Here is a 22,498-nt window from a genome sequence, read left to right as displayed (position 1 = left end):
AGCACCAAACTTTAGATAGGAACCACAATTGTAGCAGGAACAGCGACCGTTTGTTTTGACACGTGACAAGCAAGGATTTGGCGGTGCGCAGGCGCAAAATGGTGCATTCAAGGCCATTCGTAAACCCTGCAACTATGCTAACCAAAATGACCATCAGGTTTGAAATGCTTTACGGATTACTTGCTTATTTCTCATCTTTTTTGAGCCCGTGTCTTATACAGGTATCTGAAACAATGCAATTTTGTTTTCAAAAAATCTCAAAGCCGTCATTAATTAGCTGAATATCTTTGGTCGAACTAAAAAATATTAACCTGCATTTTCAAAGTTATATTTGAATATGTACACTCAAACTCTCAATAAACTGAAGTCTAACAACTTTAGAAGCAGTGGGACCTTAATGAACATACTTCACGGTTTGTATAAAAGCTCCAGTAACAAAAGTGAAGCAGGAAGGACGGTATTTATTTTTCAGGCCGTGAAGGCAGCAGAACTTCGAAAAGTATGGCGGCGAAGTGTTTGACAATACTAACAGAGCAGTGGATACGTGAAAGATTAAGGCTAAAACACCCGCGTCTCGGTAACTTCACATCCAAGCTAATATATACACTATGTAGGAGTAATCAGCAGCTAACTTTAAGGGTGAGATAGGGACATCAGACATTTGCTGTTGGAAACTACTGTGGCTAGATACTCTGCCAGGCCAGAGCATCAGTAGATAAGCTAACGAGAGCTAGCGTAACAATAAATGCTCCCTGCTCCAGACCACATCACCACAACATCTTAAAGTTATTACTTTTTTAATTGTGTTTAAATAGGCGACGTGCGGACATTGAGCCTTCCGGGGACATATGAGGAGAAGATCAGACACCTGGGAAATGGTCTGAATAACTTTATCCGTCTGAAATCTCTGGATCTCTCCTGTAATGCACTCGTTTCAGTTGAGGTTAGTTTTAGATTTTTTTTTTAAATAGAATTCACCATTTATACTACTGAAGAAAGAGTCAGAGTTTAATAATTATAAATGATTAAGTGCAGTAGTGGTGTATAAACTATTTGATAGTTTGAGCAATCTCCCTCTAGGAATTTGAAGACATTTGTGAGTCCTCATAATGATACTGTAGAGGGGGAGTTGTCAATGGTATTGAACAGGCTAATCACAATAGATACAGTCTGTGTTGACTTGACATGTAGTTACATTTCTAGGGAAGCTACAGCATAGGGTTTCGGGGGGGTTGTGGTTATGGCTAGTGTGTAAATTACCCACTGATTACCCTGAACACTAAAACTGCATGTTCTTATGCTGATATCGGCCAATACCGTATATTTTGTACATCAAGTGATATAATATATTGCATGACTAATAATTTTAGTTTTTAATATTTGCAGAGTCTGTATCTTAGCTGTTCCATTGGTTTGTTCTCAGGGTGTGCAACATTTAAAAATGCTACAGAGGCTGATCCTCTACTATAACTGCATACCTTCTCTTGAAGAAGTGAAAGTACTGTTTGAGCTGCCATCGTTAAAAGAGTTGGACCTCAGGCTCAACCCTCTGGTCAAAAATAATCCACAGTACCGCCTTTATTTGGTGCATGCCATGCCCAGCCTGCGCAAGCTAGGTAAGATGTTGTTTTGTTGCCCAGAATTTGCTCATCTCATGTCAGGTTTTAAAATAATAAGTTCTCCTCGTTGTTTTACAGATAGCTGTTCAGTCAGAGATGCTGAGCGTAAATCTGCCTTGATGCAGTTCTCTTCTGAACTTCTTCCTCAGCAGATGAGCTCCTCTTTGAATCTGATTGATGATCGAAGGTATGCTGAACACAAAATCCTTAATGTAAATGAGCTTCAGCTCATTCTGTTTGATGAAAGTGTCAAATAAAGATCTGGTACCAGATTTATAAGTAATATATTTTTGAAAATACTGTTTTTCTCTTATCCACTCATGGACACTTTATTAGTTACACCTTACCAGTATTGATTTGGACCCCTTTTGCCTTCAAAACTGCCTTAATTCTTCATGGCACAGATTAATCAAGGTGCTGGAAACATTCTTCAGAGATTTTGGGACATATTACACAATAACATCACACAGCTGCTGCAGATTTGTCTTCATTTCCACCGCATCCCACATATGTTCTATTGGATTGAGATCTGGTGGTTGTGGAGGCCATTTCAATACAGTGAAGTCACTGTCATGACCAGATTGAGATTATTTGAGCTTTATAACACTGCGTGTTATCCTGTTGGATGTAGCCATCAAAACATGTATACACTGTGGTTATGAAGAGATTGACATAATGACATAATCAGCAACTATACTCGGCTAAGCTGTGGTTTTTAAATGCTGCTCAGTTGGTACTAAGAGGCCTTAAGTGTCCCAAGAAAATCTTCCCCACACTATTACACCATCACCAGCATGAGCCATTAATACAAGGCAGGGCAACACGCTTTCATGTTCTTTGTGCCAAATTCTGACTTTCCTTCTAAATGTCAGAGCAGAAATTGAGACTCATCAGACCAGCGACGTTATTAAAATCTTCTATCGTCCAGTGAGTCTGTGCAAACTTTGGCATCAGTTTTTAGAGATGGTTGTAGAACAACAATTTAAAAAATACTCAGACCAGCTTTCTGGCACCAACCTTGCCACCTTCAAAGTCATGCAGATCACTGATCCTCCACTTGAACTTCAGCTAGTTGCCTTGACCATGTCAACACACATAAATCCAGTGAGTTGCATCTTCTGGCTGGTGGAGCACATGAAAATGCAGTGAAATGGGTATTCTCAACCTCAGTTGCTCGAGCGGTACCATTTGCTGTGTCATTTGTGGTTTTTCAGAAGCAGTGATCGCAGACCAGCTTTAACTGACCGCTTAACCAAGAGCCTTTCTGTCCTGACCGACACTCGTGATATTGAGCTGAACTTTGTTGCCACAAATGATGGAAAGCAAAGTGAAGCCGTCTCTGACTCATTTCACAAGGAGACCGATGGTAAGATGTCACACTCCAAAAAGTTAAACTCAAATCAAAATCAAACCTGACTAATTCATGTTTATTTGATTTGTTTTAATTTCTGATAAATCCAAACCATCTGCTGTTTCAGGTTTCAAAGAGAAAGTTTCTGAAGATTTTAGAGAACAGAGGAGCTCAACTCCCAAACAGGTGGTTTTATTGTTACTACAGATTAAACAACATTAACAGTATAAAAATTCATTTTGAAGTAACGCTGTTCTTATTTTTAGGAAACTGCTAAATCCATCCTCAGGTATCCACTCACTAAAACTGGTAAGCCTATTTTCTAGTTTAGGAGAGTGCAGTTTTTTGTATGTCAGTAGCTTATTAGAATTGAGATTGCAGAAGAATTATTATAGCAATAAAGCTTTCTTTGAAGGTAAGAAATCATTATCAGTAAGCAATTATGAAAACAAAGTTGTGGTTATGAAAATGTAAGTGTGAACATTATTAAGAGCATGATGAAAACAGGACAGTTCACCAAGAGGCCACTAAGTCACAGTATGTTTGTCCAGTGCAATTTCCTCAGTTGATGACAGTGTGTACAATCACCACTAGGTGGCGACAGAAGTCTTTTCCTGTGTGTTTTTTTTTTTTTTTTTTTTTTTTTTTAACACAACGTGCTTGTCAAAGGTCGATTAATATCACTGGGATTTTTTTATGTGTGTGCCACATGTAACTCGTCAGATAACAGTGAGTCCAAAGGGTCAAAGATGAAAGACCTGTCTCATCAAAAAAGCTGCACCTCAATAAAAGTGCCTGAAAGGCCAAAAGTGTCCTTTGGCCCCTACATAGAGCAACACGGACCTGCTCATGGAAACCCAAAGCAAAAGGACTCTCCCAAACAAACCAGACATCCAGCTAAAGGGCATTTTACCCCAAATCCAGGTAGGAAATAAATTTGTGTTTAACAAAATCCCTGAGTTATGATTTCTTTATTCATTCCACATTTTGTAATTTTTCCCAGATGAAAGCCTCCATCACAGTTCCTCATTTATTAATATCCGGCCTCCCAGTCCACGACGTCCTGGTTTCAATCTGTCTGACCCTTCTAACCCCATCTTGCATCCTCCACGACTAACCTACTCGAGCTTCAACAAAACAGATGGGAGCTCCAGCCAGCCTGTGCAAGCTGAGAAGAAAAAAAAGGTTGGCAGCTATTTCGGTCCTCTTACTGATTTGCAAATGGCATTGTGAATCATTCCTCATTCATCTGCAGGGTTTTCCTTTGCACATCTATTCATGGAATCTCTGAATTCTCTTCCCAGGGTAGTTATAGGAAACCCCTGGAGATGCTCCTCAACCTCGTGGACAAACACTGGACAGGGGAGAGGTCACTGCATCAAAACAACAACTTCCTGTGTAAGTTTGGACTTTTGGTTTCGAGGAATGCGGTATCTGATTACACAAGCCTGAGATAACGAATGTCTTCCTATCATTTCTATTTTTGGCCTCAGCTCAGGCAGTCCAGATCCTCTCCATGATGGAAAGCGATATTTCCAGTCGGGAAACTGAGGTCAGGACCTTACGGCGGGAAGCGGATGCACTTCGCTTTCAAGCGGCAGCACGAGAGGAAGAGCATAAAACTGAAGTGCACAACCTCTCCGCTCAGCTGGAGGAAGCTCGGAGAGCGGTGGTGAGTTGATCCACCGCTCAAACACAGTACCAAGCTTTAGAGAATCATAAGAGTAAACTTTATTCCCAGTGTTCACTCTAACGCAGGGCAAACTGAACGAGCAGCTGAGGATCGTTTTAGAGGAAAACGTTGCTCTGCAGAAGCAGCTCATCAAGTTAGAACGCCAATATCTGAAGTCTATGATGAAAAGCTCACCTGTTACTCAGATCAGAGGTGGGTGTACTTGCCACTGTGATATAAGCGAGCGTGCTGCTTTCCCTACTAAGTGTCCCAGTTTGTTTAGAAGCTCAGGCCGAAGTAGAGGAGCTGAAGAAAGAGATCGAGGGCCTGAGGAAGAAAGTGCAGGAAGCTGAGAAAGTCAAAGAACTTTCAGATATGCTGCAAGAAAGCCACAGGTAAGAAGATAATGCCATGTTAGTGCTGACACTTGATTTTGCTGTACCTACATAATCAGTGTGAGTAAACTAATTTAATCTCAATCTTAACCCATCCCCTTTTTGGCTGGTTTTGTGATTTGAATGTGCCTGTGTTTGTGTTCTGCAGGTCTCTGGTGGCTACAAATGAATGCTTGTTAGCAGAGCTGAAGGGAAGTGGGGAACATTAACGCAGAATTTGAACAAAGAGATGCACGCCAGGATAAAAATATCAAAGCAGGACTATGCTGTGTCATATTAGCATGTGCCAGCAAATATAAACTGTTTAAATTATTTTATTTTTAAAATTGCTGCAGATTACTGCAAAATTGTAGTAAGTGCTATACCTTTTTTTTTCTGTTATTTAAAAAAATGTCCATAAGCTGCATTTACTCAATGTAAACAGTAACAGGGGAAGGCAATTCATTCAGGAAGCTTTGTGTATGTGACAGGGCTGTTATATTAACAAATGATTTTCTGGGCGGGGGGTGTTAGTGAAAAGATCATAATGCATTTCCTGGATCTGTGGCGAGATCGTCTCTCTTTTGGCTCCCTTTTTTAGTTTTTTTTCTGTTTGTAGGTCAGTCTCCATCTGCTTTGCACGCCGCAGTGGAATGAATGCATCTAGATTCCAGCTGCACTGTGACTTTATTTATACCTCTGCCTTCGGGCTGGAGAGATGCGCAGGCAGACATGCACTTTCTTCTCGCTAACACTAAATCAAGCCCTGGCAAAGCAGGTTAGAGGTTTGGATGCTACACAAACTGAATGTCTCTTTTTTTCTTTTTATATGAATGTTACAGATTGCTGGTTGGTGCTAATTGTAGGGAGTAAACTCCACAAAAGAAAGAAAGAAAAGAAAGCAAGAACATAACTACAGTTTTAACAGACACCCCATAACCTACTCTGCAGAGGTTCCGGGGTGTGTGTGCATGTTTTCTTCTTTTTTTTTATTTTTCAATAATGCACTACAAATCATGAACACACTTTAAGAGATCTAAAGAACAAGAACAAAAAAACAAACAGAAAACACACTGCATGCACTGGGGCATAATAGTACATTACAAGTTATTTGAAGGAAAAAAAAAGACAATATTGTTTCTCCACATTAAAAGGTGCACAGTATTTGGCATTAAGCACAGAAAACGGATCATACTCAGGCTACAAAAACACACTGATAGCTGCTAGTTTTGCACTTGATGCATGAGTCTTCATCAGCCGAGGCTACAGGTAGTGTGTGACATGAAACTGTCATTCTGCTGGAAAAATATTCTACAAAAGTATAATACTCGTTTGCAATTTTCCCTTTTTCTGATACAGTGTGTAAGGAAACATTAAAACCCCTGCGTTTGTTTTTTCTTCTATTAAATCTGTGCCTTGGACGATGGTACACATTAGAAGAGTTTTATCAACAAATATTAGAGCATTAGCTGACTTTGTACACGTACAGGTTCATACATATTGATTTCAAGCAATACAAGATTTTGTCATCTCACATTTTCATTACCTAATTTTGTTTTTTAACAACACAATGTTGAAGTCCACCCAGTAGTCTCTTCTTACAGCAGGCACAGCAGTTCCAATATGATATGACAGACTCCTACCGTCATCTATATGCTTCTGAATCAAATGCAATATACATAACATGCACAAAGTACAGCAATACATAATACAAATAGAAAATAAAACTTGAAGCCAGTGTCTTAAATTAATGTGGCTATATCCTTTTTAAAATATACACAATCTTACCACAAATATATTAGAACTACTGTATAGAAATCTGATCAGGAAGTAAAATGTTAAAAATACAATCTTGTACAGTTAAGCTCATCTCATCTGTGGTTAGAGCTTTCTCTTTACCAATTTATTACTTAAAATGCATGTTAGCAAAACAGTTTGTGTATAATTTAATAAAATATGGAATGATAAAGCTAGATAATAACTAAGGGGGGGGAAACAAGAAAGTCATTTTAGGTTTTGTTTAAGAGCTTAAAGTAAGCCCATTAAATTCTGCATGGGAGAGCTTTTGTTTTGTTTTTATATGTATTTACAAAAGCAAGAAGGTATGATAAAGGTCACAAATATTTAGTCTGAGAGGAGTGACTAACTTTCACAAAAAAATCTCCCCAAAAAGCTATTTTCTTGGTTCGAGCTAAAGGCAGATTACTGAAAAGACAGTGTGAGCTCATAAAATAACAAACAGCAGATTTCATCAAGACGAAACAGTTACTGAGTGCAGATGGCAGACAGACAACGCTGAAATCTGAATGAATTTAAGGTTTCGAAAGAGAAAAATCAATGATCTCTGTCAAAAACGTGCCAATTATCTTTGAAATGGCAAAACAAGCTAAACCGTGTAATCAGCTAAACATGGGAACAAATGTTTCTATTAAAAAGTGCAAATGTTAATTCACCAAACTGTTGTCCCACTTTTGTTTTTCTTGGCATGTTGCTCATTGTGCTCAATAAATACAAGGCGCTATCATAACAACAAAGCCTAAATAGTCATAGCAAAGCAGTTTCTCTCATTTGTGCTCTTCAGTGTTTGGCAGTAACTTGCTATCAGACAGGAATGTACCAGCTGGTGATGAATTTGTAAAAATAGATGTAAACAGTTTTCCAGTTCTCACACTTCACGAAGAGAGGAACTCAAAAACATCTCTCTCTCTTGCTCGCTCTCACACACACACACACAAACACGCACACATAAAATAGATGGATGGGGAAAATATATGAAATCCTATGCTTTTGTGCTTTCTATGAGTAATCGTTTTAATAGAAAATCATCCTAGTAGTTGATCAAATGTTTATTTCCTTGTCTTCGCCCTCACACGGGTCTGCCCGCAGTGGGTTTGGTCACCTTCTTTTCATACGACCCTTGATGCTTGTATCCCGAAACGTATCCAGAAGTGTCAACTATGTCTACTCGTCCCGCCTTACCCTTCCCGCGGCCGGTTTCGTCAAATCGCTCCTTGTGCGACCCTGTAAACTTGGTGGTGTCCGTAAGACGACTGACTGTTGGGGAAGCGACGGCTTTCTGTGAAGAAGTTTGCAAAGAAAGTTTGAGTTTTAACTGCTGAAAAAGGAGACGTGTTGTGAAACTTGTGAATCTTTCTGATCGAATCTTACTGTGACTCCTGAAATGACTGGTGACTTCCCCTCGATCAGCTGGAACACCTCTGCCTCAGCCTCCTCTCCAGTCTTGTCTTTATACTTCTTCCTGGCCAGCTCTCCAAGCGCAGCCTTGAACTCATCGAATGTGATGGTGCGACAGGATTTCTTCCTGTAATACAGGAGGAAAGAACGGATATTTAAGTAGGAGTTTCAACACCTTTATAGTATATTACCTAACCCCGAAAAGTATAGTCATAGGAAAAAGATGATCTAGTCCTTACCAGGTCTTAAAATTAGGTAAATACCCTAAATACACTGAAGATTTACAGCAATACATGATGTATTGCACCAAATCATTATTGAATTAACAAAACCTAAGCCAAAACATCAAAGCAAGCAAATACACACCCCAGGCTTCAGCAGCTTGTAAAACCACCTTTAGGAAAAGCAATTTGAAGTAATCGTTTTTCTGTGTGACTTTATCAGTCTCTCACATCGTTGTGAAGGAACTTATCTTGACAATGTTGCTTCACTTCATTGAGGTTTGCAGGCATTTGTTTATGTAAAGCTCTCTCGAGGTCCCACCACAACATTTCAGTTGGGTTGAAAGTCTTGCATTTGACTTTTTCAGCCATTCTCTTGTAGATTTGCTAGTGCGGTTAGGAGCATTGTCCCTTTGCATGACCTAGTTTCTGCTAAACTTTAGCTGTCAGACAGATGGCTGCACATTTACCTCTAGAATACTTTATTTTACAGATGATTTCATGGTCCACTCATTGACTGCACAGTGCCACAGAGCCGACGACTGAAAAATTAAGCCCAAAATCAAACCCATCTAAAAGTATGGTAGTAACTGGTATGAGGTATTTGTGCTGATGTGCTGTGTTTGGTTTGGCGCTGTGCATTATGGCCAAAGATTTCCACCTTGGTTTCATCTATCCAAAGGTCCAGACAGTTTGTCCAGATCCATTTTTACAAACCTAAGCTGTGCATTCCTCCTTGGCATTGTGGTAACACCTTTGAATGCACCAGAACAAGAAACTTCTGCTTTTATGGAGGTGGTCATACTTGCTCATGATGTTATCAAGTGCATTTGATTACCAGCACCTTACTCTTTTAATTCTTATGTAAGCAGTGAGGGTGTAGAGTTTCAAACACTTGGATCCATCCTGGCCCTTTATTAAATGAATAATGACACAATGCGATATGTCATGTTTTATAGTTCATTTGAGGCTGTATTTTTACCTCATGTTAAGACCTGCTAAGTCTAAAATTCCTGTAGTATTTTGGCTTTGCATTTTCCCATTTATTTATTATTCATTATTTTATTTTGCTATTCCCCTTGGCATATTTTGCTTCAGTATGGTAATAAATGAGCTATCAGTCACAGTGTTGTTGATTCACCTTTGCTCCTTTTGGTTGGTCATTCAAAGACTTGCAACAGAGATGGTTACGAGTCAGGTGAAATGAACCAATCTAGCTGAAAATAGCCTGTTTTGTAAACAAGAAAGTATTTTAAACAAATACTTATATTGACTTATTTTTCCTGGTGCATAGTCATTTTCTTATTGACCTTTTGTTCTGTAATTTTGAGAATTTAGGTCCTCCATAGTACCAAGTACTAATGCCTTTCAGAGCAGTTTGAGGTTAAGATGACAGTCCACAGTCTACACTCAGCCATGTGTGATCACTTTAATGTGGCAGATGTAAGACAGCATGGAGATGGTATCCTATTGAGATAAACAATGGGAAAACTTTCGCGTCTCCCAGTGTGTCTCAGTACTTATGTGTCGCCTTAGCAACTCCAGAGAGTGTAGCTTGCATTTGAGGCCGTCTCTTAAAATCATCCATCATAATGTGTTCGGCTCACGCACTTAGACCCAAATGTGTTTGACTGTAGCTGTCTGCTAAGTTCAGCCATGTATCTGGAAGGGTGTTGACTTCTCGTTTATCTGAGGATCAAACTGCTCTTATGAACTGAAAATCCTGCATCACGTCAATTTTTCTCCATCTGAAAGTGCTCCACTTGTTTAAATGGCCATTTGCCATTTTTAACTTGCATGTGAAAAGTTCATAGTAACACAAACACAAACTGCTATCACTGTGGTGATAAACTTAAACACCTAAACAACAGCCTATAAAGCACACAGTCTCCCCTGGCAACCTGCTGCCATAGAAACAAGCTACAGTAAACAGAGATGTTTTGGTTTATTATTAATTTGACTTGTTCAGTGACTGGTTTTGTTTGGGCAATCCATCAGTGTTGAACATTTGGGAGCTTCATTCCCCCCCGAGTATGTTCCATGCTGTCTATTGTCAGAGGGGAAACTGGACTTTTAAACTGCCATTGCTGTCCAAGGAACATAGCTGTGTTTCCTCTCTGCAGACCTCCCCACACTGACCCGTTCAGTTCCTCACAGAATACAAAAGGCTAATCTGTGCAAATAAACAGAAGATGAGAAACTAACGAGGCTGTCGTGAGGTTGAAAAGGACAGAAGTCAGAGGGTCGTTATAACTTATTTTTGGCAGGGACACTGATAGTTGACCTGCTGTCTGTTTACATATATCAGCCATTTGCAGTATATGATGCATATGGACTGAATGTATTACCCATGATCACATTCACTAATGAGGAAATACCAAGCAGTGACTTCCAGAGATGAAACATGAAGTCAACATCTGCGCCAATCTTTTTGTAAAGGCCACTTGAGGCTGGCTCCAACAGTAAGTCAAACCCCTTAGGCTTCAGTGTGAAAATGCCAAACTGGCTCACTGTGGTTACAGACTTGTGCAAAACGCAGATTTTAACTCTATAGCCAAGTCTCCCTTTTTAACAACTGTCTGGTTGTTATAAACCAATGCTTGCACAATGCAATCAATATAAGTTGCCTTAAACCTGCATTCTTGTCTGAAGGACACCACAAGGCGATAGCTGTGGTTGCAAAAAGACTTCCAGTCCTATGGGAAAAATGGCTCTCTGACTTGACCTCTATAAATACTTCCCTGCTGGGTTTATGGTCTGAGCCACCTTGACAAAAATTAAGTCTGTTTTGTAAATCTTGGTTATACTATGTTTCAAAAGTGGAGGGTTATCGGTGGCATGGACATTGGCCAATGAATTGCGACTGACAAGTCGTTAGGAAATGAATGAGCAGTTTCACAGTCAGAACTCCCTCTCACATCCTCTTTTATGAAAACAAGAACCACTTATCTCAAGGCTTATCAGAAGCCTATGGATGATGTCACGGTAGCTATGTCAGCCTTTTAAATACAGTCTTTGGGAACAACCAGTCTGTACGTTACTCTTGCTTCTGCTGTTGCCCGTCCTTCACCCAGCCACGAAAAAGACCAACGTTAAACAGTGTTGAATTCAAAACATGCTTTTCATGCTGCTTTACTGATCTTTCTTTTTTTAAAAATGTTTCTACCTCTTTGTGATGAACCCCTTTTTAGGTACAAACAACCATATGCTGAAGGGTTAAATGCAGTAGCCCAGGTTCAACTCCAACACGACGCGCTTGCTTCTCTCATTCCTGTCCCCACTTTCTCATTTCTTCATCTAATAAAGACAAAAAGGCCTAAAAACAAAAAACTGCTTTCACTATCTTTCATGTTCAGACCTACTTTTCAGTTAATCAGTATTTGATCTACACATAGCACATCAAACTATGTGCCGGTGGTTTTTTTTTTTAGGACTACACACATCTGCATGAGTTGCATCCGCTAAATTCTTCACTCTGGGTAGCTTATTATCTACACAAACATAAAAATACTAAAAACTTTATCTCAATATAGTCTCATCCCTCGCTTTAAAAAACAAAAAACATGATGCAAGAATGATCGAGGCCTCAAAACATTTAGAATTTACTCTCTGACTTAGTGGCTATACCCATCTTTTATATACAGACTATGAGAAATACAACCAAAGCCCTGGAAATAAGATGTCGTTACAAATTAATGAATCTATCTCAGATTATGTTGTAGCATTCTGGTTCCAAGCAGGCGCATAGCATAGCAGAGACCTAATGTGGTGCAGCAGACCTCCATATCCAGAATAAATAATGAGTCACTGAGCCATACTGTGATTTGCCAGTCCTCATTAAGATCTTTAATTTTTTTTTGCATGCAATCTCCAACACTGATTAAAAGGAAAGTGATGATCTGCATCTCTTGCAATGCCAGCCCTCCCCCACTCAGCTGTGCCTGGAGTTAGAAGCCACATGAAAAAGGGCCCTTCCCCCAGAACACTATCTCTGTTTATCCTGTCGGTGACGCCTAGCTATACAAACACCACATGGGTTTTTTTTCACATTTTACAGTAATATTTTCTGGATCACACTCCAGAGCTGTGAGTCTTGACAGAAATGCCTGCTGTACCACCTGGGATTAGATCCCAAGGGAATCAGATGACGGCAACTGTAAATTCACACACCAAACACACACGTATCCAGTGACCTAATGTGAACGACACTACACAGAATTACTGTTAAAGAAAATGTGCAAAAAGCCATTGGACATACTGTTCCTTAAAATTTGGGCCATCATATTATTTGCACACTTCAAAACACTGTTCACAACTAGAGCTGGATGTAAACAAGACTCACAGTCTAAGTTCATTTTATCAAGAAAAATATTTGTAAATGTAAACACAAATTGCCATGCCAGCAGCAAAGGTGTCAATGTGGTTGGCTCAGAAAAATGATTCTTCTGTGTATTGTGTAAACAGACAGCTGAAATAGGAAGGAATATTTCATTAATGTATCTTTAACCCTTAAATGCCTTGATGGTATTATGACTGAGTCGCCATTATTCTCACTGCTGTGCTCGTGCTCAAAGAAAATACTGTTTTGGACTAAGTCTGCCTGAAATCTGACAGGATTATCCATTTTTTCCACCCTCCCATTTCCATCTTTAGACAACTTTGTGAAGTGGACAGACTAAGAGAGTGATAGGTGCATTTCAATATCCATCCATGTGTTTAACAATCTATTTCTGTACAATCTTGGAATCTCTTCCAGTAAATGTGTACGCAAAATGACTTAGATTGGACTACAGTTATATGCAGGTAGAAGATGGAAAATCCACTAAATCAACATGAGATTCCCGAGTAGATCTTTTTTCTCTCCATTCTTGTAGACACGATGAAGTGTGGCTCCCAGCCGTACTCCACAATTCTGGTGCTGTCTAGCGTAATAATCCTTATTCAGATCATTCAACCAGGATGAAACAAGTTCAAAGCCTCTCTGTATATGAATGAAAACTCCAAAATAACCATGCGCACGGTCGCACAAACCGATGCTGTAAAAACCCCGCTCCTTACATCAGCTTTACTCTGTGCTACTAAACACAAGTCCCGTATTGTGTGTGAACAACACTGGAACAATATTCATTTTTAATGTGGCATGGATCATATGTACGCTCACCTTAAAAGTGTTACCTGCCTAGACAGTATCCAGATTTTCGGTGCATTTGGTAAACATGGGCACAGCTGTGCAGATGACTTTTTTTTTTCACTCCCATGGTGAAATAATATTGAGGTCACAGTAAAGGGTGAATCAGCCCAGCCTGAGGAAATATAAGATGAACCATCCTGGCATTTTGTTCTAGCTGCTGTTTCTGACCAACAGAATACTATAAGTCTCCTTGATAAAAGAAAGAACAGCATGTTCTGAAACATAACATGAAATTCAGAAAGTGCTAAACCGAGCCTTGGAGTTGTTTATGATATTTCGATGGCTTTATAAACTGACGATCCTGACTGACTTATATATTAATGACTAAAGTTTAGTTTAATAGTGCCTAGTTAGATGCCCTTCATATGTTCATAGTTACTGTACAATAAGGTTGATGCCTGCTAAAAACATTAATTCAGTTCTCTGAACTCTTCTGAAACAAGTGAAATAGTTTTCAGTTTTATATTCTTTGAACCACAGTTCTAAATGTTTGCAATTCTCTACCAACAATCATCTACAAAATGAAAAATGCAATAAATAAAATATGCACTTCTGTCGTGACACAACAGCTAAGCAATTTTAATAATCAATTGCAAATTGGAAGGTAAAACCCAAATATGATGGAAAAGAATTTCTACTAATCCAAACTGAAATTTAATCCTTATCCTTTTATCCTTGTCAGTGTCTTTCTTACTTGACTTTGCTGAAGACGATGTCCACGTCAGTGAGGGTGATGTTCTTGCCGTCGATCACGCCGCAGTCCTTGCAGAGCTTGGACCAGTTCTTGCCGTGCATCTCCTTGCCGGTAGCACGAGTGTCGCCGTGGATGGCGAAGCGTCGAAATGATTCTTCCAAAGCAGTAATCTCCACCGGTGTAGATGACCCGACACCACCGTCGCTAGTCCCATTGGACTCGGTCGAAAGCCTCTTGGACGCCCGATCTTTAGAGTGTTCACTATGCGGCCGTAATGGGGCCGAAGTCATATTGGGGTGCTTAGCTGTCTGGACTTTAAAATCATCTATGTTGTCTCTGGAAGGTAAAATAGCAAATAATCATGTTATCCATGTGATGTCAGAAGTATAAAAGGAAGTTTACTGCTACTGTGATCAAGTGTACATGCACTGAAGTTATTCTTTTCTAAGCAGACTTGTGAATAGTCACAACAGAGGAGGTCTGTAAAAGAATAAGAAATTAAATGAGTTGGGAAAAGCAGCCCCTGCAGCATGTGAGGTTTTGGCTGTGCATCAAGAAACATAAATAATTCCCTGTAATATTTTCCATTTACAAGAAAAGCTCATGGATTTGATCACAATCATCGGATAAGAGAGGAAAGAAACGTACAGCCTAAACATGGATACAAGAAAGGAAGAGGAGGATTTTCTGGAAAAAATAAATCTGTTCTAAGATAAAGTGCCGTTTAAAAAAAGTGCTCACACTGCCTGTGAATGGGCAGACATCACGGTTCTGGTAGAGAAGTGAGAGTTATAAATAGGTCTCTGGAATTCAGTGTCACACAAATCAAGAAACAAGAGTGTATAAAACACACACACCCACACACACACACAGAACTGTGGACTGGAAGTACTTATAGTGTCATATACTACAGCTAAAACTACTTACTTCTGGTCTGCCATGTTTGTGCAGGAATTTGGTTCCCTCTGTGCAGTGTCTTGATTAGCCAACTTTTCTTTTCTCTTTGTGCTGTGGGAGAGATCAGAATGGAAGTGATTAATGTTATGGGTGTGTACAGATGTGAGTGTCAGGGAGGGGTAAGAGGGAGAGAAATTTAATTAAACCAATTAGCCCAGCAGCATAAAAACTGAAAGTGGTGCTCATACTATTATTACAAGGTCAAAATCCTTCTTATAATCAGTAAAAACAAATTTCTTTCTGCTTTCTGTGAGGACACACATCTTTCTACTGTCTTCACTTCATTCAGTCTCTCCTAACACATCGGTCAGATTTGCATATGTATCAGCAGCCACAGCAGCAAATTCTCCTTCTCAAGTCAGCTTTACATAAACATACAAAGGAGTAACAAAAAAAAGGCAGTAAAACCATTTTTTTCATTCTATAAATATAACAAAACCCTGCATTATGTTTGGATCGTGCATCTCTGCTCACCTTTCAGCTGTTCCCATACTCAGCTCAGCATCCTTAAAGAAACAGTGCTGCCATTGCAAAGTACACCCAAACAAACTCTCTACAACAATTTGCCAGAAGTTGTACTCACGTCGGTTTTAAAAAGATACAAACGAGAACCAAACCGGAGCGGGATGCTGCGTCCTGTGGTTCGAACCGTCTGCTCTGGCTAACAAAGTTTAAGCAGCTCCCTCGAGTCACCAATGAAGTGCTTTTACGCTCCCCCAGTGGCAGTGGCAATATGAAGGGCTTTGTTTCCACAATCCTGTGGCTAACAATCACAAACGGGGCCTAGCTAAGGACAGTCGATGCTTGAATACGTACAAAAGTTAAAAGATTGACACTGCATAAAGCCATTATAATCAGAATGTTGAATCTTTGTGAGGAAAAAGAGATTATTAATGTGTCTGAATAATAGCATTCACAGCTATGGACACTGGGAACCCATTGTCCAAGCAAGTGGCTTCTCTGTCTGACCCATGCCATTTCTTCACGCATGCACACGGTGCCATCGCAGAGTACCACTATTGATGGCAGGGGCTTCTGTAGTCATATGTCATCGAGGTCTCCAGCCAAGACAATTGAGACTGAGTTATTGAGGTTGCTGAAGTCTCAATGGATTACCAATAAAGTTCGTCACCATTAAGGAGAACAGAAAATCATTACCATTTTTACTGAAGTAATGTATTTACCACCTATATCACCTATATAAATATTTGTGCATTTTTAGACATGGTTAAGAAGATGTGCTGAAAATCAATATGAGCATCAGAATTGGGAAAAGGAGGGATTTAAGTCACTTTGAACATGGCATGGTTGTTGGTACCAGATCAGCTATATTTCAGAAACTGCTGATCTGCTGGGATTTCCCACACAGCCATCTCTGAGGTTTACAGAGAAAGGTCTGAAAAAGAGGAAATATCCAGTAAGCATCGGCTGAAATTGCCTGACATCAATCAGGTGAACTGAGAGGAGAATGGCCAGACTAGTGTGAGCTGACAGAAATAATTCAATAATCCCTGGGTTACAACCCAGGCATTCAGAACAGCATCATCATCTAAACACACAACGAGCTGAAACTTGAAGCGGAGGGACTATAGCAGCAGAAAACCACACCAGGTGCAACACCTGTCATCTAAGAACAGGAAACTGAGGGTACAATTCTCCTGGGCTCATGAAAATTGAATAATATGAGATTGCAAAATGTTTCCTGGTCTGATGAGCCTCAGTTTTTGTAACAGCATTTAGACGGTTGGGTCAGAATTTTGAATAAACAACATGAAAACATGGATCCATCCTGCCTTTTATCAACGGATCAAGCTGGTGGTAGTGTTAGTGGAACAATGATATTTCCTTGGCACACTTTGGGATTCTTAGTATCAAGTGAGTATCATTTAAAGACCACAGATTTGAACTTTGTGACATATCACAAAGTTCAACTTGGTTTCTTGAACATGACAATGAGCTCGCTGTACTCAAATGGCCTCCACACTCCAACAGAGCACTGGTGGGATGTGGTGGAAATGCTGAGTGCTATTTTATTTTTATTTTTTTTAAGTTATCATGATTTTACTGCTCAAAATCAAATTGTATATTTGAAAGTCTTAACTCTGATTTAGCAAGAATTTCAGAAATGGATTGTAATTTTATTCCTTTCAAAACAAAACTTTTATTCAGTGTCCTCTATAGTGGACAAGACTACCTCACATTTTCAGCCTGTGTCCATACTTCAGGAAGAAGAGGCCAGGGTGAGGTGGAATGGGATTTTACTTCAAATTGCAGAAGGGGAGTCAGATCAAGAGCTGACACGACATACCAGCTTTGAAGTTTTTAGACATTAAAATGTCTAGAAGGGGAAGTAAGAACCTTTTAAACCATGCTGAAATCAGGTTGAAACTGTTTTTTAGAATTAAACATGGAAACAGGACATCGCTGCCCACAATCACCTAGACAACTGGTTCTTTGATTATATCAAACAGAAAATAGGCAACAAAGTTTTAGAAAAAGAACATATCAAAGCTCACAAACCAGGTGTGTATTTATGAAGGTAGCGTTAAAACTGAAAACATGCTGGAGCTGAAAACATTTTTCAGCATATCTGCGACTCAGACAACCTAAAATCTGAATTTAACTATTAATTCAATAAGTTGAGATGGATTCTTCAAGATTAGGCAGCCCATCAAAGTAACAAATCAATGATGTTCCTCTTCATGGAACTAATATAACTCCATGTAGTCACGCAACTAAAGAGTAGTATAAATACTGATTAAAATATCAATATAATCACTTCAACATTTAATTTAAATTTATCTTTGCTAACATAGCAAGATTGTAAAGTAAAGACTCAATAATACAGAGAAAACTCAACATCAAACAGCTGTCTATGAGCAAGTAGTTGGCAACAGTGGGAAGGAAAAACTCCCTTTTAACAGGAAGAAACCTCCAGCAGAACCAGGCTCAGGGAGGCGCAGCCACCTGCCGTGAGCGGTTAGGGGTGATAGTCTATAAATATTCACCACTGTTTCCTAGAGTCTAAAAATATTGACTTTATAAAAGATGTTCACTCCAAAATTAAATAAATAAACAAATAAAAGCTTAAAAAAGTCCTTAAAGGAATTGCTGATTATCAAAATCTCTTTTTGAAACAAGATTTTTACTATCTATATTGCAATGCAATATACAATTAATAACTGACATAACATAATCTACATAAAATTCATAATACTCTAAGCAATTCTGTGATTTCTTCCTGTAGCAGCCACACTGAGGTACTGTCATTATATACCTCACTCTCTGTGGAGATCCACATCCTTTCAGTACACTAGCTGCTCACTGTGTTTCCCTTTGTGCTTTAATGAGAGCGACTAAATCTAAGAGAAACAAAGGAATCCTTTCACTGTCCTTCTTGAATTTATTGTCAGCAGTGTTAAGTGCCCAAGTCCTCAGTACAACAAGCCTCCTCAAATGATACATAAAATTAACACTGCACAGAGTTCATTGGGATAAAGCACAACACACACTGAGATGAACTGAAATGTGGCCCTCTGAAAGTCTTTGTTTCATTGCCTTTTCTTGTATTTGGCCCGATACAGAAAAAATAGACAAACATTACCATTACAGAACAAATTTGCCTTGTGCCATTTTTTTTTGTTCCACTTTGCCACATACAAATGAGAAGCCATTTGGTTAAGGGCAGATCTCCAGAGACAAATCTGTTACTGGATGACAGCATGCTTACATACACTCTCCTTCTGGCAATACACTGCACAGATGAGTGCTTTAACTATAAATCGACCCATTTTGAACTGCATCTATTCATAGCAACAATACATTGCCACGAGTGGAACATTCTATTCATTCCCAAGGGAGCAGATCAGACAGCAGACAGCATGCAGGCAATAAAAAAGGAAAAAAGAGGGAGAAAAAATTGGTGTTAATATGTTAGTTTGGCAGATGGTGTTTAAGTCACAAAATGATGTTGTCTGTTGTCAGAGTGATGTGTATATGTGTCTTGGAGAGAGAGAAAGAGAGAGAGAGAGAGAGAAAAGACAGTGTCTGTAGCCTACTCCTTCATCATGCCATCATGGTGAGTGGGCATGGAGGGATCCCATCTGCTTTCTATCTAGATCAGTATCCTTTCCAGGCAGCTGCTCTGGAATGTGACCATGTCAGTCAACTGTTGCCACCCCAGTGTCTGCTCAGGGCTTCACCCCACGCTCAAGTCGCCTGTTTGGTTTTAACAACGGCATGTTTCTTCAAAAAAGTTCAATACAGCCCCTTAAATATATCCCGGTCTGTTCAGTCCCCAGTCCTCACTCTCCACACAAGGAGAGAGGACATGACATTAGCATGCCGCAGCCCAGGTCTGAGGTCACCACCACGCTGTCTCTGTCATTCCTCGCCTCCCCAAACACTTGAACAGCTCTGTGAGCCAGAGATCTTGGCAAGCATAAGGCTGTAGAAAAATAAGATGTTTAAAACACGATGCAGTGGTTATTGTTGGCAGCAGCAAACGGAGGTAATAACAAAGCCCAGGGATCCTTATGCAGCTCCACATTGGAGCAGAATACATGATGCCAGAGACAGCAGAAGTGTCCCTGACATGGCTCATGGGGAGAAAGGCCTGTCGAGCCAACAGCAAAATTCACTCTGAAGGGAGTGCAGTTAAAAGATTTTTGGGAGGGTAGACTGCGTTGTATAACACGTAACTTTTTATTTTAGAGTCTTTTCATGGAAATTCAACCAAATGTCTCAGCTGAAACATAAAAATATAGTACAGCACACCAATGTCAGCTATCCCCCAGTTTGATTTGTATTCACTGTCTAAAAAAAATCCCATTGACTTTGCATATCTGACCTAAATTTGAGTCATCACAAACAAAATAAGATGATTTACACCGTGAGATTAATTGTTTGCGACAGAACCCAAAGGCTCCTGGTCGAGTGCAATAAAAAACCTACACAGTGAAATCTAGGACAAACTCGGTGACTGTGTCTTCCTCTCAGCCATACCTAATTCAACCAATGGCAGCAGCGCCATTAGGTGAGAGGAATTAAACATATTGTCTTCGCGCAGTGCTTTAATGACACTGCTTCCAAAATAATGCACTAATGGCTTCTTCAAAACTACAACCGAATACCACCACAGACAGTCGCAATTGGACATATTAATGTGATTATCTTGTATTCATTTAAAATTAAGCAGAGCTGCGCATCGGATTAACACACAGATCTTTTCTTCCCGTGCCTAATTATGTAACTACCTACTCGTAGCCCAGCAGCTTTTTTTTTTTTGCTTTTTTTCTAACCATTAATGGTGCTTATTAGAGGAGCTTTCACTCTCGCTCTCATTGCGTTCAAAGGATAAACGGAGGAGGGGGGAAAAGGCTCTTGTTTATATTAGTGGACATGGCTGCAGCTGCTGCTTAAACCACAGAGTCTGAGTGCGTTTATTGAGCGAAACGTGTTACATAAACTTGCAAACGCCAGATTCACACGTCCACGTGATCCGTTTGTTATTGTCAGCCCTTGCGAGTCTGCCTGTCCGGAACATTAGGTAAAGCCCAGGTATGCGCGAATCGAGCAGTGTCAAAATAAATCGTTTTACCGGAAATTCTCAATAAAAAGGAAAGACATGCAGACACATGCAAAAAACCAAAACAACTCCCATATGAATCACATGAATCAGTGTAGGCTGGCAATCATTTTTTCCAGGTTGTGAAAACATGCAGGTCTACCGTGGAGTCAAAACAAGCAACGTTTTTGTTTTTGTTTCTTTTCTTTTTAATGAAGTACATACGACAAATCGTTTTAATTACCTGGTGACGTAATCCTCCAGCTCCTCGCGGATTTCACAAAATCATAATTAAGCGACAAGGAGCCTTCAACTATCTTCCCTCCCTGTTGCCTGGGATCAAGACTACCCGATGGTTCAGTCCCTCTGAGATGCTGAAGAGAAACCAGACTGCTGATTGGCTGCTGTCGAGTGCGCCGAGCTGTTTCTCTTCTTTTCTTTTTCTTTCTTTTTTTTTTTTTTTTTTTTTTTTTTTACCGCCCCCTCCTCCTCGCCTCCTCGTTTTAGGCACGACGATACCACACTGGAGCTGTGATAAACAACCAGCAGCATCTTTTCGTGCTTTGAGGGGAGGGGACAGTAGATGTAAACAAGGGATGGAGGATGATACGAAAAGATAGTTTTATTAATAATAGCAGCTGTCTGTGGCCATGAACCTTGGAAGGACATGCATGAGAGAGGCCAGTGGTCACATACAGTAGCAATAACAACCGAATCTTTGGCTTTTGTCCAAACACAGGATGGCCAGAGGGAATTATCTCAAGGGGAAACACGCCAGATTTTAATAAGCAATCTTTTCAGGATGGATGCATGTCTACAAATACTCATGAATATGACTCTTCTCATGTCCAGGGCTGTAATGTGTTATACAACCAGCAGTAGCCCATAACGGCTGGACGTGGATGGACATTATGTAACCTTTAGTCTTGGTTGGTTCAACTGTGGCACAAAAGTCTGATGTATGCAACTCAAACACAAGGATATAAGCAGAAAGCACGCATGCCTACAAGCAAACGAAGAGAGAATAGTGATAGCTGATCATGATGAAAGCAGCCTGGACAGAGTGCAATCACTTGATGACATAATTGTCTAACGCGAGCTACTTCAGTTGCACCAGTGTGTGGTTAGTAGTAGGCTACAGCGAAAACAAGTACACACTGAAAGTGCTTAATGATCAGACCTAGCAATAAGAGTTGCCCTGCCACACTTGTAATACACTAGTATTACCCATAAAAAAATACCATCTAATCTGGGTTGACTAGAAAATGCCAGCTTCAGTAAACATATAGGAAATATACTGCAGGTGTCAGGTTCATGAAACAGATTTCACAGATATGCTTACACTTTTGTTGTTAATATGATATTTCTCTTTTCATGTACAATAAAAATAAACAAAAAGGGGAAGTGTGGGGTTTTTGCGGCCTCATTAGATCAGGCAAGTAGAGTGGGTGGATTCAAAGTTTTTGGGCCTGTCTAGTTTCACTTTGACAGACCCTCACCACTTGTGGCATATAGCAACATGCAAATATTGATCATCATTTTCAGTTTAAGGGTGTTGTATTGCATAACAATACCATATACTACTATATTTACTCACCACTGTGACTGAGTGGTGCAGGATTTTAATTATACACTTAAATTAGACTTAAATTATACAG

At 39.7% G+C, this 22,498-nt stretch overlaps 2 protein-coding genes across 6 annotated transcripts; one reads left to right on the top strand and one right to left on the bottom strand.

The window, feature by feature from the left end:
* Nucleotides 1-494: 494 nt before the first annotated feature.
* On the top strand, nucleotides 495-14,428 carry cep72 (centrosomal protein 72). 5 transcript variants are annotated; one of them, XR_004199860.2, is made up of 15 exons: nucleotides 495-577; nucleotides 816-943; nucleotides 1,424-1,616; nucleotides 1,698-1,806; nucleotides 2,834-2,985; nucleotides 3,098-3,156; nucleotides 3,237-3,279; nucleotides 3,694-3,894; nucleotides 3,974-4,155; nucleotides 4,275-4,368; nucleotides 4,464-4,642; nucleotides 4,729-4,855; nucleotides 4,926-5,037; nucleotides 5,186-5,794; nucleotides 14,306-14,428. XR_004199860.2 is itself a non-coding variant. In XM_039619852.1 (14 exons), exons 1-14 carry the CDS (start codon nucleotides 502-504, stop codon nucleotides 5,244-5,246), a joined length of 1,713 nt encoding a protein of 570 aa, XP_039475786.1. In that variant the 5' UTR covers nucleotides 495-501; the 3' UTR covers nucleotides 5,247-6,395. The 5 variants fall into 5 exon arrangements, 4 of the variants coding, with proteins under 4 accessions (XP_039475786.1, XP_031602096.1, XP_039475788.1 ...); XM_039619852.1 differs by lacking the exon at nucleotides 14,306-14,428 and having other exon boundaries at nucleotides 4,929-5,037; nucleotides 5,186-6,395; XM_031746236.2 differs by lacking the exon at nucleotides 14,306-14,428 and having other exon boundaries at nucleotides 5,186-6,395.
* LOC116325376 (tubulin polymerization-promoting protein) lies at nucleotides 5,931-21,281 on the bottom strand. The gene is made up of 5 exons (XM_031746237.2): nucleotides 21,085-21,281; nucleotides 15,245-15,325; nucleotides 14,318-14,653; nucleotides 8,185-8,338; nucleotides 5,931-8,092 (listed from the first exon to the last, which is right to left on the bottom strand). Exons 2-5 carry the CDS (start codon nucleotides 15,256-15,258, stop codon nucleotides 7,883-7,885), a joined length of 714 nt encoding a protein of 237 aa, XP_031602097.1. The 5' UTR covers nucleotides 15,259-15,325; nucleotides 21,085-21,281; the 3' UTR covers nucleotides 5,931-7,882.
* Between the last annotated feature and the right edge of the window lie 1,217 nt (nucleotides 21,282-22,498).

The sequence above is a fragment of the Oreochromis aureus genome, linkage group 11 (genome assembly GCF_013358895.1).
Source record: "Oreochromis aureus strain Israel breed Guangdong linkage group 11, ZZ_aureus, whole genome shotgun sequence".
Lineage (NCBI taxonomy): Eukaryota > Metazoa > Chordata > Actinopteri > Cichliformes > Cichlidae > Oreochromis > Oreochromis aureus.
The sequence above is the reverse complement of the archived record's forward strand: the minus strand, read 5'-3'. Positions and strand labels throughout refer to the sequence as shown.

Coding starts and splice junctions, on each gene's coding strand:
- LOC116325376 (XM_031746237.2), bottom strand. Junction 8,339..14,317: donor ATCGTCTTCAGCAAAGTCAA/GTAAGAAAGACA, acceptor CCTGTATTACAG/GAAGAAATCCTGTCGCACCA. Junction 8,093..8,184: donor CAGTCATTTCAGGAGTCACA/GTAAGATTCGAT, acceptor ACTTCTTCACAG/AAAGCCGTCGCTTCCCCAAC.
- cep72 (XM_031746236.2), top strand. CDS start 502: ATGGCGGCGAAGTGTTTGACAATACTAACAGAGCAGTGGATACGTGAA. Junction 3,157..3,236: donor GGAGCTCAACTCCCAAACAG/GTGGTTTTATTG, acceptor TCTTATTTTTAG/GAAACTGCTAAATCCATCCT. Junction 4,156..4,274: donor AAGCTGAGAAGAAAAAAAAG/GTTGGCAGCTAT, acceptor TTCTCTTCCCAG/GGTAGTTATAGGAAACCCCT.